The sequence below is a fragment of the Trachurus japonicus genome, chromosome 4 (assembly GCF_045865225.1).
Source record: "Trachurus japonicus isolate A0001 chromosome 4, Traja_1.0".
NCBI lineage: Eukaryota > Metazoa > Chordata > Actinopteri > Carangiformes > Carangidae > Trachurus > Trachurus japonicus.
The window spans coordinates 12,881,606-12,899,981 of record NC_140910.1 but is presented as its reverse complement, the minus strand read 5'-3'; the positions used below and the strand labels follow the sequence as shown (position 1 = coordinate 12,899,981).

Sequence of the window (18,376 nt, the reverse complement as noted above, 5' to 3'; positions counted from 1 at the left end):
ACTCACGACCTGATAAGATCGCAGCCAGTGAGTAATCAAATGCGAGTGTTTGGAGTAGTAGAGTGATGCATGGATGTTGCATCATTTGGGGGGTAGGCCTATATCACATTTGCGTGAATCAAATGTATGCTTTTTGTGGGATAGGGGTATCTAGGCTTGGGCGATAGGTAAAAAAATTCCAATCGGCCACCGTACCCCTTTAAATCGGCGGTTGACGATATATTCGGCCGTTATGACACGTGTGTAGAGCGCAGGTGATAGATAAATAATTTCAACAGAATTGCTGTGAATCTGTGAACGCGCACGTATAAAGGGCGGATTCAAGGCAGCAGATCAGTCACAACCAGAGCACCGACGCTCAGAGAGAAGCGAGGTGAGCGCAGCACAGCGCACACCTTATTTCTCCTGTGAGGAAGAAAGAAAAAAAGAAGCCTGTGGTCCGACTCCGACCTGACCCGAGTTATTAAATGTTTATGTTTAGGCTATTTAAAAGTAGTTTAATTGGTGCTGACTTGTAAATGAATGCTGCTCTGGATCCAAAGTATCCAAACAACAGAACCATTTTATTATATTAGACTATAGCCTATATTTTCCATCTTTGCTGAGCATAAGATTTGTTCTAAATTAAATAAAAGTCGTGAGAACCGGCAGCCTACCTTTCGTATGGATAATCAGCTTGATAATCCGTTGTTGTGATCGACACATGTGTTTTCATAACGTGGATACAATCACCGCAACTCTGTCCGGAGCTTCGCTACTTTTATTTCAGTATCCTTGGTAACAGTAACCCCCGGTACAAGGATTTCAAAATAAGGGCACACTGAATATCATAAAACATTACAGCCATAACGCTCTTCTAAAAATAATTCAGACTCGTCGGAAATCAGTGTGAATAACATACTATTACATAGCTGCCAGATCCAATTTACGCATGCTTTGAATTGTGCTCCATGTAAATTAGAGTTGAATTCTGTGGAGCCAGACCATTAATTTGGCGAAATAAAATGCAAAAAAATCGCCCAGACAATCGCCAAAAATTAAATCAACCGTGACGGACTCAGCCGGTGGTCGATTGGCGATACATTCGTCCTATCGCCCAAGCCTAGGGGTATCTCTGTTGAAAAATTTGGAAGGTGAAATCTCCAATTTGGTAGTTTGAATTTGTTTTATTTTCAGTTTTCTGCATGCACTGAAGCACTTATTGGTGATATATGACAACACAGTGTGTTCCCTTTAATCGGACACACACGAGGAGCTCACGGGCATAAAGACACTGTGATCATGACTGTTAACAGCTTTTGTCGTAGTCTAATCACAGTAGCTTCACACAACGATGGATGATGAGCATACATCACACTGCCCATCTGACAGATGGTAATTAAGCATAGGTGGAGGTGTGGCACATGTACATTATATTATGTTAGCATACTGTCCTCAGCCAGATGCACATTTAAAGTGCAAGTGTTTGAATTCAGACAGCAGTTAAATGACGAGTGAGTAGTGCAAATATATTAAGACTCTCAGCTAACACAGACCCACATTTGTACAAACACAGATTGGCAAAAAATATCTTGTGATGCTTTAAAAGACTTGATCCATGTTGGAGTGAGATCACTACAAGCTTTGGGCTCATTTGTTTCTGCTCATGTTTTTCTCTGTTTTCACATCAGATTAGGGAATACAGGAAAATCTACTCCAGGCTAAACTAAAACATTGAACTAGCTCACTGGAGATAGTTAAGATATGCATAATATTCACTCACTGTCCAAGTTCAGATAGACTGGAAATAGCAATTTAGTTAATGAGCTTGTTTCTCTTAAAGGATTACATGCAGTCTAAAAACAGGAATCTGAAGATTTTCTTTTTAATATCTCCCATTTTGCAGTAGTTCTGTTTGTCCCCACATTGCCACGGCAGCGATGAATGGGAGTGGACCGATCTCACGCTGTTAAAGCTGTTTACATCACTCAAAACCGCTTTTTTTCAGTCAGACAACGTCAGATGGCTATTCAAACAGACACTGAGGGGTTTGTTTACTTCAAGAAAGCCGACATGTTTGTGAAAGGAGCTGTAATACAAAGTCTCGCAAAGTCAAGTGAGAGTCAAGTTGACAGCTAACTATGTTTACAGGTCGTCTGAAGCTCTCCTGTTTATTTTATCAACAAATGAACGTCAACTCAGAGCCATAACGTCTTCATAGCAGTGAGAGTAAGTCTGGATATTGCTATTCTACCTCTAAACATACTGTGTCAATTTGACTCTCTCGCAAGACTTTGCAAGACTTTGTATTACAGCTCCTTTCACAAACATGTCGGCTTTCTTGAAGTAAACAAACCCCTCAGTGTCTGTTTAAATCCATCTGACATGGTCTGTGGAAAACTGGGTTTTGTGGGATGTAAACAGCCTAAGATCAGTCCGCTATTCATCGCTGCCATGGTGATGTGGAGACAGACAGAACTACTGCATGATAGTAGTTCAAAAGAAAATCCGCAGATTCATTCTTTTACACCAAAAATATTAGGAAACTATAGCTCCAGGTTGAATTTGCCTGGAATTGTCCTTTAACATTAACCATTGCACGAGATGAAATATATTAAAGGGTAATTATTAACACACATGCAACCATAGTACATTTGAGCTTGCTCTCAGTGTGGCTTGGGTATCTTTAACGGGAGTTGAGCCCCTCTGGCTTCCTCATAATTCAAACACTGGCCGGCATCCAACGTCAGGACTGAGCTGGGAACTCGGTAAAGGAAGAGGAAGGGAGCCACAGAATGACACATGTCTTCCAATGTAAAACTTGTGGTGAACACTGTAAACAGACAAAGCTGGTAAGGTTTATTATGACCCCAGTTGTGTTGCTGTTTGGACAAGTCCACTCCACCAGATACTTTATTCATGTTGTTTGAGGCCAGCACACTGTGAAGCACAGCAGCGCCGATAAATTGCAGGCTCTAGCTAGCAACAGAAATGCAGTGGGAACAGCTAAACTTTAATTGTCAATAGATGCATTGTAAAGTCACTACATTATGCTACAATGTAAGAGATCAAGACATAAAATGTTTACAGGCTTGATTCCCCTCCAATGTAAGCTAACCAAATGCTAAATGTTGGCTTGGATGCAAAGCTGATTCAGTTTGGCTGTCCAGTAGCCAATGCCATCGTACTAAGAAGCTCATGAAAAATTGTGTGTAATTGTTGTTGTGTGTTTGTCGGTGTGTTGTGCAACTGCAGTCAAGTAGCAGTATTTCAGCTTCCTGTATGAGACGTGAGTGTCGGCTGGTTCCTCTGTTGGAACGTCTGAGGACAGAGTGAACTGGAGCTCCTGCTGCGGGACTGGCAGCCCAGAGACTCACTTTTTCTTTTTTTACCGGCTCTGACATAAGCAAGGAAATGAGTAAGGCTATTTGAGCGTCATCAAGCTGAAGGTTATGTAGAGTGCAGATAAAAGTTTATAATTATGTGTCTGGATGATTGTCGTTACAGCACAGTATTGGGGGGGGGGGGGGGTTACACAGTGTTTAAAATAGTTTGATTTCATAGTGTTCACTGTTTTCATTTTCTTCATTACAGCCAGAACAGCCAGTTTCTCATATTCTCGAAATGCAGCCCACAAAAATTAAAACTAGAGCAGTGAACTAAAATATTGAGCCTGTCTCGTATATAAAGCGAACATTCAGAGGCTGCCCAGGAAAGCTTGCATGTCAACTGACAATAAATCTCATGTGCTGGCACTGCAGTATTATACTGGTGAGAGATGAGTAGCGCCATTTGAATGTTCAAACCTTTTGTTGGCCCAAGTCACATCTTTTGTCTTGCGGTGAAGTAATGGATTTGTGATAATAAGCAGGGTGCGTGGATTTTACATTCTTAAGGACAAGCATCACACTAGTGGCACCCATCTTGTGGCTGGCAGTCTGCTGTGTTGCATTAAAATCTTAAGCCCCGGAATGAATAGTCACTAAATGTAATGAACATTTAATGATGAATGATCTTTAAACTAGTTCTTGGCTTGAGGTATGTTTAAGCCAACTCTGCTGTATAGGTGAATGTTGTCAATGCCACCAGCAAAAGGACACAACATTAACCCTGTCATGGCAGTTAAGTTCTAGTGAGTAATGGTTGTCGAGTTTCTCAAATTGTGAAATACCTAAATTATGTAGTTAAAGCAGAAGTAAGCAATATTTTTGTGTTAATATAAGTCTTAAATAGTTATATCTTCCGACAGCAATCACTTACATAGAGTGTTTGGTCTGAAACACGGGTCTGTCAGTCACTCTGCTCTGCTCTGAGCCGAGGAGAAAACTTTTCTTGTATCCTACAAGTTTTATCCAATGAGGAGAGAGAACGGCATGAAGGGCTGTGTGTGCAGCCAAGGGATGCGCGTGAATGTGGTGACGTAGGGACGAGGACCAATAAATCCATGACGAGGGCGGGGGCTGCTAACTCCGTCGGCTGACAAGACGTTATGGTGCGTTCAAGGCAACCTGTAACTCGTGTTTTTTCGATCTGTGAAGTCGTACCAGTTCAATCTGGTGCGAGTTCACGGGTCGGAAGTTACGAGTGGCCGTTATTAGGGATGTACCGATACCACTTTTTCACTTCCGATACGATACCGATATTGCAGCCTTCAATATCGGCCCGATACCGATATTGATCCGATATTAGGGGTGGTGAAAAAAAACGATTATTTATATTTTTCAAATTATAATACAAAGGAGAGTCCTCCTGTTACTGGCTGCCGCTGTCATGTTCTTCTACGGGACAGACAGTAGTGAGCTTACTTTTGAACTGTAAAATATTAAAAAATAAACCTTATTTACAACTGTTATTGAATTACTGTAGGTACATCAATGTCAAACAATAGGCAAAATCTTCTTCTGCTTCAAGGTTTTATTTGTCACTCCAAATTGAAGATTATAGCCTGCCCTACAGTAAAAATGGCATACATAAAATAAAAAGAGGAGTAAAGCAATATTTAAGCATCATAGATGTTTAATCAAACCCACATAGTTTGAAACAACGTTCAAAACACACAGCCAGTGTCACAACTAAGCATAAAGCCCGCTAGCTTAATGCTAACGTATAATGTAAAACGCCATAGACGGGCTAACAGAAATTAGCACCGACCCCGTCGGTAGTTAATTTGAACTGCACATTTAGAGCAATATAGCGCATTTACCGTTGATTAGCGGGCAAGCGCGACCTGTCCATGCACCCGTGTGTGTGTGTGTGTGTACACGTACGTGTGTGTAGTCTACGTGCCACACAGCCGACATCACTTGAATCGCACACACGCTGTTGTTGTTGTGATCATGTGATCTCTGCATGCTGGAGCCGGCCGCTCTTCTTCTCTGGCAGGCGGCGCACCAACATTAAGGTGCAGTACCGCCACCTACTGTGTTGGAGTGTGAACGAGTCACCTATTCATATGGGACAGAAGTGCTGGAGCGGAATAATGGACTGCTTTTATCGGAGCGTTTATATCGGAGATTTTAGATGCAGTCCGATATAATCCGATATTGGTTTTTTTGGCTGATATCGGACATAAATCCGATATCAATATCGGATCGGGACATCCCTAGCCGTTATAGTGACTTTCACAGGCAACAGGTCGGAGAAATGCGAGCTGCGGGTTGCCTGGAACGCTACAAAGTCGTAAGTCGTGACTTGAAGCCGTAAGTTACGGTTTCAAAAGCCTGCCTGGAACGCAGCATTAGCCAAAACGACCGGATCGCTTACTTCTGCTTTAAGCCAGATCTTAATGTGAAGTTTCAATCTTCAGTTTTGTTGGATGAGCTTTTCATGTTGTCAACACTGAAAGGAGCGTGAATGTCAGCTTGCATTTAGGTTTCTTTGGCAGGTAAGCACCTTTTGATTATTGCAAATGATCTGTTTTTAAGACCCTGACGCCCTCTCCAGAATCTATTTTATTATTATAAAAAGAATAAGATGCAAGAGTTTTTTTTTTCACTATCAATCCTCAGTCAAGTACTTTCAGTGACAGGCTATACGCTTGGAGGCTTGAAGCAGGTCAGTTTACATCAAGCCAATTCTGTTCCTTTGCCTGGCTGCCATCCCCCCTGTCTTGACCCCTATGGGAATGGTATGGGAAGTAATGGAGACTGAGTGGGGATTTTGTTGCTTGATGCTGGGCTGCCTGTGCCAGTGCTATGGTTATTTAAGGAATGCTGACTCCCCAGTTTCAGCAGATCACGGGGCACTGCAAGAGATGACCATAACCACTAAGGCCAAATTTGACTCTAAATGTCATAGTGTTCCTCTGTCCAGTGGCAGCGTTGCCACAAGTGACCATGTCAGCCTGGTGTCACTGCACATAGAGAAGACTCACTGACCTGCCGTGTAGTTTCCGAGAGATCAGCCAGTGCATAGGTCATGGTTTGGTCTTTAGTCTGCAAACACACTCGGTGCCTGTGGATTTGACCAGTATTGGAGCAGTATGATGCTCTAATCATGACATTCATTGGATCGCAACAGTGAACCTAACCATTCATTTTGACATTTGACTTGAATCATACCTTTTAAGGAATCTCTGCCCCCATGCAAGACTGACAATGAAAGGAGATCCCTCTTATTTTCTAATGATGCAATCTGTCATTGTGTTTCTAGTTTCCTTTTGAGCACAAATTATTATGTCAGCCTAGTTGCCATTACTTTTTTTTTCTTGTAAATGCACAAAGAAAACAAAATTTGCCAGGTCCAGAGAGCCCGGTCCCGACCAGGTTATGTTCAGAGTTTAATCATAAAATCGGCTAAAAGCGCCGCTGTTTCACTATTTAACTCATTTACAGCTGCGTCACCTTTACTTTGAAAGTCCAGTGGAGCTGGATCAGAACGGAGCATTTTTACGGAGGGAGAGATCACACTGATCCGCTGCTGTTTACTTTCTCTCTGAGCGTCTCCGCCTACAGTTGTTCTCCTCACCCGTTGAGCTGTGCGTCAGTAGCTCATTATATATTAGGCTATAGCCTATATTTTAATTTTATATACAGTCAGTCACCACTGGAAGAAGTTGTGCGCTCGCAGCAGTCGGATTATCAGATGGATAATCGGTAAAGTTAATAATTTCACTTAATGTGTCCATGAATAAATTAATTTAGATGTTTCAACTGTTATGTCAGTGTTGCCCAAATGCAAATCTTGAATAAGTCTAGGATGCTTTCACATTTAAAAAGGTCTTTGTTGTCTTTGTACAGAGACAATATGAGATTTGCTTGTAGCCACAGCACCTAAAAAAACCCACTGTAATCTATTTTCATACGCACACCCAGCCTCGCTTTCAATAAAACACACACTCGTATTCTATAATTGCGATCAGTGAAATATATGAAAACAATATAAAACACAATTTAAAGGGACAACGAGGAGTTTCTATTTGGTTATAAAAAAGTCTCACGTTAATGTGGATGAATCTCCGCTACCCACACTTGTTAATGGGCCCATTTTCGATAAGTATATCGTTCTGTCTCTATCGTTATTTTGTTATTATTAGTGGTGGCGGAAACGCTGGTCGAGCCGACCTTCGTGGCGAGTCATGAGAATAACGCAGCCGCATTGCTGTTTATGGTCGGAACTACGACAGTATGTGAACCTCTTTGAACCTCTGACTTTAATTCTTGATGAATGAAAACATGAGTCCGTCTTGCGCCGGTCAAAGAATTTTACGGTGCGCGCGGAGGCTCATAAATGTAATGTGAAAACACTTTGCTCCTCGTTGTCCCTTTAAAATGACAGTTGTTGTTGCTCTAGTCAAGTGTATTTAGTAAAATGAATAAAGCTTCATATTTAAAAGTAGCTGTCAGAAATTAAAAGCAGCCTCCTCTCTTGTCATATTTGCAGCAACACTGTTGCTTCAGGCTGCGATCGTGCTTTTTTGTATCACTCATACTCTCTCCATTAAAACAACCTGCTGCTCTTGGCTGAACATTGCCACTAAATTTCGTGCAGAAGTAGAATCATGACGCCAAACGCCCCTTTTGATGTGAACGCGCACAGAGCATGAAGCTGAGAGCCGGACTTAACAAGCCAAGTTGATAACCAGCTTCGTAGTACCGTGGTAACTTGGACCGGGGCCTGAGGTTTGGTTGAGCTGCATCATGAACACAAAGCCTGGCCATGTTGAGCCTCCTTCGCAGTACAGGCCTCTGCTGTGAGACAGCATGTCTATAAAAGACTGATGTCTAACACTTCTTTTAGTTACATAGTTGAATTCAAAGATACTTGTTGGTTATTATGGGATTCTTCACCTGAAGCTGCTGGTAACACTACTAATGAACTTTGCTATTCTTTGCCATGGAAATTGAGTTGCATGAAAAGATTTTTGTGTAAGCAAAGAAACGAGATATTTTAGGTCAACGTTTGGCTATTGAAGGTGTTTGGGTTTTTTTTGTTGACCGATTTTGTCTGTTTATTTTGTTTTCTAATTCCAGGATGTGACACCAAAAACAGTCATGAAAAGATGAAATGATACATCATGGGAACTGCAAGTCTGCTAGCAACTACTAATGTCTGCTAAGTCATCACTTTCACATCGCTTTTGTCAAGGCCTCAGATTACCAGAAGCACACAGCTGTTAGAGGAATTAACCCAAGAGAGTTTTGTTTACAAAGTTTGAAAATAGTGATACTGACTTTTGTTTTCAGTTAAGGTTTTCAGTTTTCCTCTTTTTTGATGAGGTTGGTGGTGGTACATGGTACATTGATACCACATTTATGCAATACACTAACAATTTTTATTTTGTGTACGTGTGGTTTTGGTTGTTGCTTTGGAGCTGATAAAAAGGCAAAGTTCAATAGTGGCATATCCAAGTGCAACCTTGATGTTATGGCTCTCTAACATGGATAAATCTGAAAACAAAACTGAGCAAAACAATTATGTCGTAAGACAATAATGTCAGGGTAGCCGGTCAAACCATACACCTTGTTGTCAGTCTGTATCAAAGTTTATCTTAAATAATGTTTATATTGTGCAATCTTAGTCCAGTCATTTTATGAGAAAAGGTTAAACAAATTGCAACAGAAGCAAACTCATCTGATTTTGTATCCTCAACATGTCCTGAGTGAGGGAAAAAAAGCCCCGAAGAATCCCATTAGGGGAAAGTTTCGAAAAACACCCAAACATATCCCATTTATACGCATATTAAAAAAAAATTCACGTGAATAGGGTAACATTTTTAACCTTTAGATATCTCCATGAAAATTAGTTGATTACTTACATTAAGACAAACAAAAAATGTATTACAAGTTTCTTGAAATTCTTTGTTAACATGAGCAAATTTGCATACATTTGCATAAATTGCACCATTTTGACGGCACATGTATATATGAAGTTGCTGTGGTGGTAACGGCATGAAAATGGGAATGAATTGACTCCATCGGTCAACCGACAAGTTGACCACTTTAAATTTCAAGATGACTGCAATTTTTCAAGATAGCCACATGCAGGTATGACATGCTCCGTCTCTATTAATGCTCATGGGTAGCCTAAATTGGTTCCATTCCTTTTTTAACTGTAATATCATATTACAGTTAAAAAATGTCTTGTTCAATCTTGTTAACATATTATATGTTAACAAGATTGAACAAGACATTTTCACCTGCTCTACTCTATGTTTAGATCAGGTGTTGTATGTATGCAAATTAGCCATACGTAATTGGAATGCACTGTTTGCTCATGTCATACCTGCTCTACTAAGGATGTGGCTGTCTTGAAAAATTGCAGTCATCTTGAAATTTAAAGTGGTCAACTTGTTGGTTGACCGATGGAGTCAACTCATTCCAGTTTTCATGCCGGTACCACCACAGCACCTTATATACATGTGCCGTCAAAACGGTTTAAAATTTATGCAAATTCATGCAAATTTATGCAAATTTGCTCATGTTAACAAAGAATTTCAAAAAACTTGTAATACATTTTTTGTTTGTCTTAATGTAAGTAATCAACTCAGTAATTTTCATGGAGATATCTAAAGGTTAAAAATTTTACCCTATACACGTGAAATTTTTTTTTAATATGCGTATAAATGGGATATGTTTGGGTGTTTTTCTAAACTTTCCCCTAATGGGATTCTTCGGGGCTTTTTTTCCCTCACTCAGGACATGTTGAGGATACAAAATCAGTTGAGTTTGCTTCTGTTGCAATTTGTTTAACGTTGACCCCTTTTTTGGCCTAAAATTACTGGACTATTTTAGCATGGGGGTTTACAATTGATGTCCCAGAGTACAGTAGTACTGCATTGTCATGAGTTAAACTAAATGATTGTCATCTGAGGTTTAATCTGACAGGACTATATGGAGAAACTGTACAGTATTGCTCTGTATACCGGATGGTTGCTCTACTGCACCATGCTAACCGAAAGAAATGATTGAAGAGATAGGCTAAGTATTTCGATCCGTGATGCATGTAGGAAAACATTTTTTGATAATGAAGTATGCGTCTGGTTGCTTTTTCACTCTTTTGCTAACCCTCCTTTTGGCCATGTGCATTTGTTTTTAACGAAGCCAGCAAGAAAGCAAGAAATCAATAGAGTGGTAGATAACCTTATTCATCATACGCATTAAGATTATGGGTTATGGGGCACATTCGTGTCATGGTGACCCCGAAACGAGAGCGAGGACACCAGGTCGGTGGCACTGATCTTGCAAGGTTGGTTTTTTCTACCAAGAGACGCTACGTTGAAGTCAGAGAGCCTCCACTCTCCCCGTAGCAAGTAACAAGTCATTTATTTAACCATCACCATTACTCCAAAGCTGTTTAATTAAGGTAAAAAAATGTAGCATACTTAAGGTAAAAATCCTGCACAGTTCCTCTTTAAGCACCACGTAGTTGTTGCAGAAGTCGTGGGACTAGAGACATAAATATTTCACATTAATAATTCAAAAAGATAGTTTTGTATTTGTAACATGAAACTGATGTACTGATCGTTCCATACAACTAAGAAGTGGTGTAAAACAAAAGAAAGTTGCACTGCCATTTCAAACACAAGATCAAAGGTAACTCTGCATTCATCAGATGAAAAACTGGTAAAAGCAGCAAAGGGTTTTTTTTCCTAGTGATGAAGAGCCACTTGCAGTAAATACACGAACAAGTAGGTCCAATTAAGCCTAGTGTTCTCCCTCAAATACTCCTCTGTCACAGCTCTGTCACAACTATTAAACCACATTTCACACACAGGACACAGTCAACAAGGATGCAGGCACACTGAATATTGAGAGTAGGAACATGCCGTACCATTTCACCCTCACACAGTGTGCGCGGCACAAAGTGCTCTTTCCACCTCTGAAATCCTAGACAGGTGGAACATCTCATCAGTGTGACATTTATTCAGCTGAACGCCGCACAATTTGGATGACATTCCTATAGGGATTTAGATATGGCTATAACGGTGTGCTTTTACTACAAAACAAAAATCTTTTAACTCTCATGTTACACTACCAGAGTAGAGTGTTAAACTGTATGTATCTTTCATGTGTTGGGCAGGGCAGTTAATCCAATAAAATTTTAAATTTTGGCTTCTAAAAAGAATGAAAAAAAGGATGGTTATTGAATATATTATTATTATTGTGCCACATTCTCTCATATCATATCTTAAATATACATCGTATTGTGATCAATATATCATACAGCCTATGTTCATGTTCATATATTGTGGGCTTGTTTTCAGTAAGGGTTCGTGAAATGTGTAGCCTTGATGGAAATTCCTATACGCAATTTTAATGTTGCACACACTTGATAATCAAGAGCAAGTTTTGATTGTAAAATAATGTATATCTGTTCACCAAGTTTATAAGCTCCAGGCTTGTTTACGCTCAGGTTCCTTGAAGAATATATTTTTGCCAAAACATTCTGAGAAATTTAAGGACTTGCCAGATTTGCCGTCTGCTGCCCATGTCAAGAATGAATTTTCAATCTCAAATTTGGGGACCTGATACAAATCATTTCTTTGTTTTCATATAGGAGCTGCAACGTTTTGCTATATTAGGTTTAAGTTATTTGTCTGACTGACTGTGGACAATGTGTACAAAGTGTACACACTGATCATGTTCAATTGACTCTAAATATGTAATAAGCCGATTGTGGGTTACATTCATTCACACAAAATATAATTTGAGAACTGAAGGCCCATGGTTGCGTTTAAAAATAGGTTGATGTTGTCAATACCACATGGGAAAGGTACAGTAAGAAGGCAAGCGTTTTTGTTGTACACACACTTGAACAACACTGTCATCGGTTCAGTTTTTGTCACTGGCTGCTTGGCCACAGGTCCATGCTATGTCCAGCTGATCCCCATTCTGTTTCTGGTTGGCAGTGTGTGAGATCATCCATGGCCTTGTCATCGATCCATGGTCAGGACCCACACTCTGTCCCTAAGGTTAGCTCTGTGGAACATTCTGGGCTCAGGTCCCAGAGAATAGTGACATGTCAGCAGGCCATTCAAATGAACAGGCTGAGGGTAGCACTATGTTAGCACTGCTGGGATGGGGGAGGGGTAGGGCAAAGGGTGGGAGTGCTAAAACTGGTGTTGTGTTAAACATTGCAGGGGTAAACCAGGGGAGGGTGGCTCCATGAAAGGTCTAGTGTGCCTGGATAGGCTCTGAGTGTTTTGACCTCTGGATGAAGTGAAACAATCTTTGGTTGTTATCAAGATAATTGAAACAGTCACTTTCTTATTTCTCTTTTTTCAAATCAGATTCTAATTTGATTTTACAAGCCCACAAAGAGTTAGACAAGGTGAAATTGCCTATCCAAAGTTTTTCCAACTGCCATGTCTTTACAAAAGACCTACAGTAGCTACTTATATATTAGTGGCTCTGTGAGACTCTACGTAGGCACAATTGGTGCTTTAGCTGGCATGGCAACATGCCCACAATGACGATGCTAACAAGCAGATATAATGGCTACCATGCTCCCCTTAGGCCCCGTCCAGACGCATACGCGGCTTCACCGAATCCAATCTTTTTCTTAATCGTTTTGAAAAAAATCTCCGTAAACACGGCATCATTTCCAGAAATATCTGTGTCCACACGGATCCAGTGAAAACGACCCAAAACGCTGTAGTACATCCTCCAGGCCTGTGTGGAGCGTGTGTGGTGCTGCAGCGCTGCCACACACAAACACTTAAGACAGAGAAGAAGACGGGATGTCCCCGCTGTAATTCAATAGAAGAAGAAGTCCCCCGCTGTATTCAAACCGTTAATATAATACATCCATGATTCAAACTCAAACATGGGATTAAATGTTGACAGGGAGTCGTGTCAGAGTAAATATGATGATCAGTGATGATTAAACAGACGCGATTCAGCCGCAGCGTCTGAGCGACCCGACGATAGTCGGCCGTTGTTGTTACGTCCATAGACTGTCAGTGTGTAGCTGCTGCAGCGGTGTGTGTCTCAGGCATAGACGGTCTCAGGTTACAGGTAGAGAGGTGGGGGGTATGGCATCATCGTTTAAGAAAAAAATCCGTTTTGGCCATCCAGACGGATACGCTGGGGCGGCGTTTTCAAATTTTCTCACTCTGGGACCCGTTTTCAAAAAATACCGTTTTCACCCCCCGAAAACGCCGTATCCGTGTGGACGCGAGGCCAATCTGATAAAGTATTTATCCGGATTCGAAAAAAATGGATTAGTCTGGACAGGCCTTAGTTTCAGATGTTGCATGCATGCTAACCATTTCAATTTATCACTCAACATGATGATGAGATTGCCATTACTTTTGCATTTATTGAGTTGTAGAGGTGAAAAGTTTGATCTGATGACGGCCAAAGAGATGAAGTGAGAGGATCACTAAACAATCTGGGCAACACTAATGTCTGTACCTTTTTTTTTTCTTTTTTTTTGGCAATCCATCCAATAGTTCTGTAGGTACTTTACTAAAGATACAAACTTGTCAAACCATGATTACCAAAGCTTCATCTTGTGAAACCATGAATGTCTATGTAAAATTTCATAAGCAGTGTTTCCCCTACCGTTCTGTTGGCGGGGTGCCCCCCTTGAAAAACAGGAAATCTAGGAGCCAATCGCAGTCCAACGTGCGTTTTGGACCGTCTGACTCGTCCATAACAGTTGGAGCCCTCCACCCGAAGCACCCAGTAAGAAGCTGCAGACAGGGTTGACCAAACGGTGCTATTCTCTCTCTGCCATCTGATTTTTAAATACCAGCACTCACCCTCAAAAAACGATCACATGAATGCTTGTACTGCAACTTGGTAGCAGTTAATATAGTTTCCAATGGATCACTGGTGATTGAATGCTTCTGTGGTTACAGGGAAGGGTGTGTCAGTGAGTGAGGACGGACTCAGTATAGCTACTACTTATTGTATTAATAATCCATCATTACCAGCTACAGTGTTAGCCGGTAAATGCACTATTACAACATAGCTAGTCTGTGATGGATGAGCTGGCTAGGTGTTGTCTCCACGCATCTGGTGAAACAAGTTAGTAAGAATAATATCAGGTTAGAAAAGCGATCTGAAAGCTCAAAAGCTGTGGCAGGAAGGTCTGGGCAGGATTTGCACAACCTCTCGACATCTCTGCACAAAATTCCTTTGCTCAAATGCAGCTTTCATTGAACAGCAGTACTTAAAAATGACCTTTCATCTGCATAATGTCGTAGCTTTAGATTTATAATCCAGTGGCCCCACAATCTTTTGCTGACTGATTCTCAGTGTGGGTATCATTGATACATATAGCTGGCTGCTATATTTGCTGCATTATGCTAACTCTCTACATTATGTTTTAGAAAAAAGACTATAATGGTGATATGATTAAAATGATAGTGAACCATAACAGATTTTGATACCTGGATTACGATGTATTGAAGCATTTGAAGAATTGGAAAACAAAAAATAAAAATCTGTGGGTGTATAGCTACACATAGGAGGCACTGGCTTTATATGTGGCATTGATTCATCAAATAATGCTTTGATTTGCTTTACTGGCAAAGTCTATTTCAGGTCCTTGAAACTAAAATCTATGGGAATTCCCTGGGGCATTTAGTGGCCTAATGGTTAAGCCTCATACCACATAACAGCAACATTCATGATTCAATCCAACCTTTGTTTCATGTCCCTATTTCTCTCTCTGCTGCCGTGTCCTATCTCTCTCTAGGCTGTCAAATACTAATCCCATACTAGTTGACCACATGGCCATTGGTTGAGTGTAAATGGCAGCAAATATATAGTTTGGACGTAAAGTGAACAAACTTAAAGATCTGGTGTAAGTGTAGAAATGAAATGTTAGAGAGGACAGAAGCTTTGTATGCATGCTGCATATCTGTGGGCCAGAATCGGGCAGGAGTACAAAGAACGTTGCGTCTTTGATAGGCTTACCCTCCCTTGAACTGTTAGGTCATTTGATCCACTAAATCAGCACCACAGAGGAAAAGCCAACAACTTCCTCTTTTTTTGATGCTCGTGAATCCTTACTTCCTGTAGTCAGTGAAATGCTACATTTATTGACCATAAAGTTTTTTAAGTTTCTCCACCGGACCATTGTTAACTAGTCAGTTTGCTCAGATTATCTTGTTTGGAAATAACTTTAATTCTGTTTTTAAAAAGTTCTGTTCTTGCCTTCTGTAAAATTTCTATGAGCGTTCTTCTATGCCCTCGATTTACTTAATTTGAAATTAAAAGTACATTTTTATTATTGGAAGTCAAATGATAAACATTACATCTCCAGACACTGAAACAGGTGGATACAACTGAACACAATGTGCAGACCCTGCTCTGCCCTTCCTCTTTTCCTGTCATTGCAAAGCAGACATACTGTAACTCTTAGGAGGTCATTACTCTGCTTGTCGTAATTAGTAGAGAAATAAGGCCATTTTACCTTGCGTTTAAAAATCCCACTGGTCTCTGTATCATATTTTAGTTGGATTGAATTCTGCATTCTTGGGGGTAGTTCATGTTAAAACAAAACAAATCCCCACCAATTTATTATGTAACACTGCATCGCCCACTAATGATTATTTCATTTGTGATTAATCTGCCAATAATTAACTACCCTAGTTACTGATTATATGCATGACATGTTATTCATTAACATGTTTACACAGCACTTTAGCATAATTACTGTGTCTTTGCAATTCTCCCTCAGATCATGACTGGCTTTATCTGACTCTTATGTTTTGGGGCCTCTGTGTCTGAAAATGTTAAGAAATGTGGTTAGCTGTGGTGGTTAGCTTCAACTTGCAGGTACCTACTACCTGGGTGACTGGACAACACAGACACACAATCATAGTCATTCTATCTTGCCTTTGTCAGAGAAGATGATAGTAGACATGCCAAATGTCTGAACTTGAGGGAAATAAATTGAAGGTGTTGGGAAATAATGTAGGCCTATTATTGAGTTGTAGGAAATCACATAACCAGTTGTTGAATTTGATAAATGAGGAGCTTTAAAATATAACCTGTAGGAATATGGTGTCCACAGTACCAAAATAATGGCATAGTTCTCTTCATGATATGAATTGTGCTTATGCAAATTTGAAAAATGTCATCTCATAGCTTTGGATAGGAAATCATATTAAAGCAGAACTATGCAGGATTTCGGCTGTAATTATTGTGGCTCAGAGTCACTGTGATGGTTGAGTGACCTGTTATGGGGTGAATGGGGTCTAGGCCAATGCGCTCACCCCCCCCACTGGCTGAAAACCGCACTTGCAAGATCAGTCGTCCGTCTCGGTGTTACAAATCTCGTCAATGGATAGAAGTATCGCGAGAAACTGCCTTACGGCAGTACGAGATAAGAACGCATATGACGTCATGCATGTCACGAATCGTGATTGGTTTGAGTTCGGAAAGTCGGAGGAAACCATGGAAACATGAAATGTTTACTGATGAAGTTCAGCTTGTGGCTAACGGGGAGCTAATGCTAACACAGATACACACACCATGGGTCTTTTATAAGATAATGTAATACATCATGACACACACACACACACACACACACACCTTCGCGTTTTGGAACCTTTATTCCTGTGTGTGTATGTCTGTGTCTTTGTGCCTGTGTGTGGCTGTATTAGCGTTAGCTCCGTGTTAGCGTTAGCTCCGTGTTAGCGTTAGCTCGGTGTTAGCAGGGCTTAGCAAACAGCAGTAAACACAAGCACGTGTAGGGGGGGTGGAGGAGGTGGCGGCGGCGAGTTTTTTTTTTTTTTTTTTTTTTTACGACAGTGACATGTGCCTCCCAGAACTGTGGGGGAGCTCCGGAGAGGGAAAAAAAGAGAAACCAACGAAGGAGCGAGCTATTTCCGGCCGACTTGCATAGTTCTGCTTTAAAATTGTGGCTCTATAAAACAAAGTTTGTTTGTTTTGTTTTTTAACTCGGTCAGCCTGCATAAAACTGGTTTCATCTAGATGATAGCCAAAGTGCCTGCTCACCTCTGAGAAAAATATTTAGAAATTAAGGTGAGTTTAACACATTAGCATGTATGAATTTATATTGCAGGGCATGCCTTCAAGCAAATGCAATGAAGAATTATTTGCACTTCCTTTGCTTTTTTTCATATTGAACAGTTGAAAGCTTTTGCATACCGTAAGCAGTTAATAAGATGAGGAACCTGAACCTTCAAGTTCCTACCTGGAAATTTGCCAGAATGAAATAGTTGAATGTGTTTACCTGGAAGTGTATTGAATGATTCTGTTATTTGTCTTTTATAGGTCCTGTCATCGCGACCATTGATCAGATTTAATGGAAACCAAGGGGTAAGTCACCTTTCTCTCCCTGGTCCTCAATGTCTCACTTAATTACATGCATGCACAGCTTTGTGTTGATGAAAAATAACAGAAAAATGTACTTTTCATAGTGTATCATTATAGCTGGCCAGCTGAATGGCCCTGGTTATAAATTGCTGAGACAAATTAACATTTACCAGGAGGTGCTTATCACAAAAGCGGAAATGCCAACTGATACACACTTACACACACAGACCTGTGAGCTGCAAACTGGCTATTGTGATTTTTTTTCCCCCAACATGACACTTCAGTGCCATGTCACAAAGTGTTTGCTGTAGAAAGATGCTGGCATTGCTGTTCTGAATTTAGTGATGTACCACATGTATTACGTGTTTTGTCAACATTGCTTGACCTGTCACTGAGACCTGTTCAGACAAATGGATCCCAACAGCTCCTCTTGTTAGTGGCCACAAGATTTGATTTAATTTGGCTTTGGCTACTCTGTATGCCAAATATCAACCGGGCCCCACATCTCTTGAATGGCATACTGTCTGTAAAAGTAACCTTGGCTGATGATTGAGATTTTGAGACTAGAAAGCTGTAGTGCTCCTTGTCTGTTACTGTGCAGACTGACGTCTTTTCAACAGAGATTGTAGCCTGCTCTCTTTTGGGTAACGTGTTGGTGT

The 18,376-nt window shown here is 40.6% G+C and overlaps 1 protein-coding gene across 2 annotated transcripts in view; it reads left to right on the top strand.

The window, feature by feature from the left end:
• The window catches only part of ell (elongation factor RNA polymerase II), a 48,476-nt gene that overhangs the window by 2,035 nt on the left and 28,065 nt on the right, over nt 1-18,376 (top strand). For both annotated transcript variants that reach the window (XM_085774069.1, XM_085774068.1), the window contains exon 2: nt 17,676-17,720. In XM_085774069.1, coding sequence (XP_085630195.1) covers nt 17,676-17,720 — 45 coding nt within the window. The remainder of the gene's footprint in view (nt 1-17,675; nt 17,721-18,376) is intronic.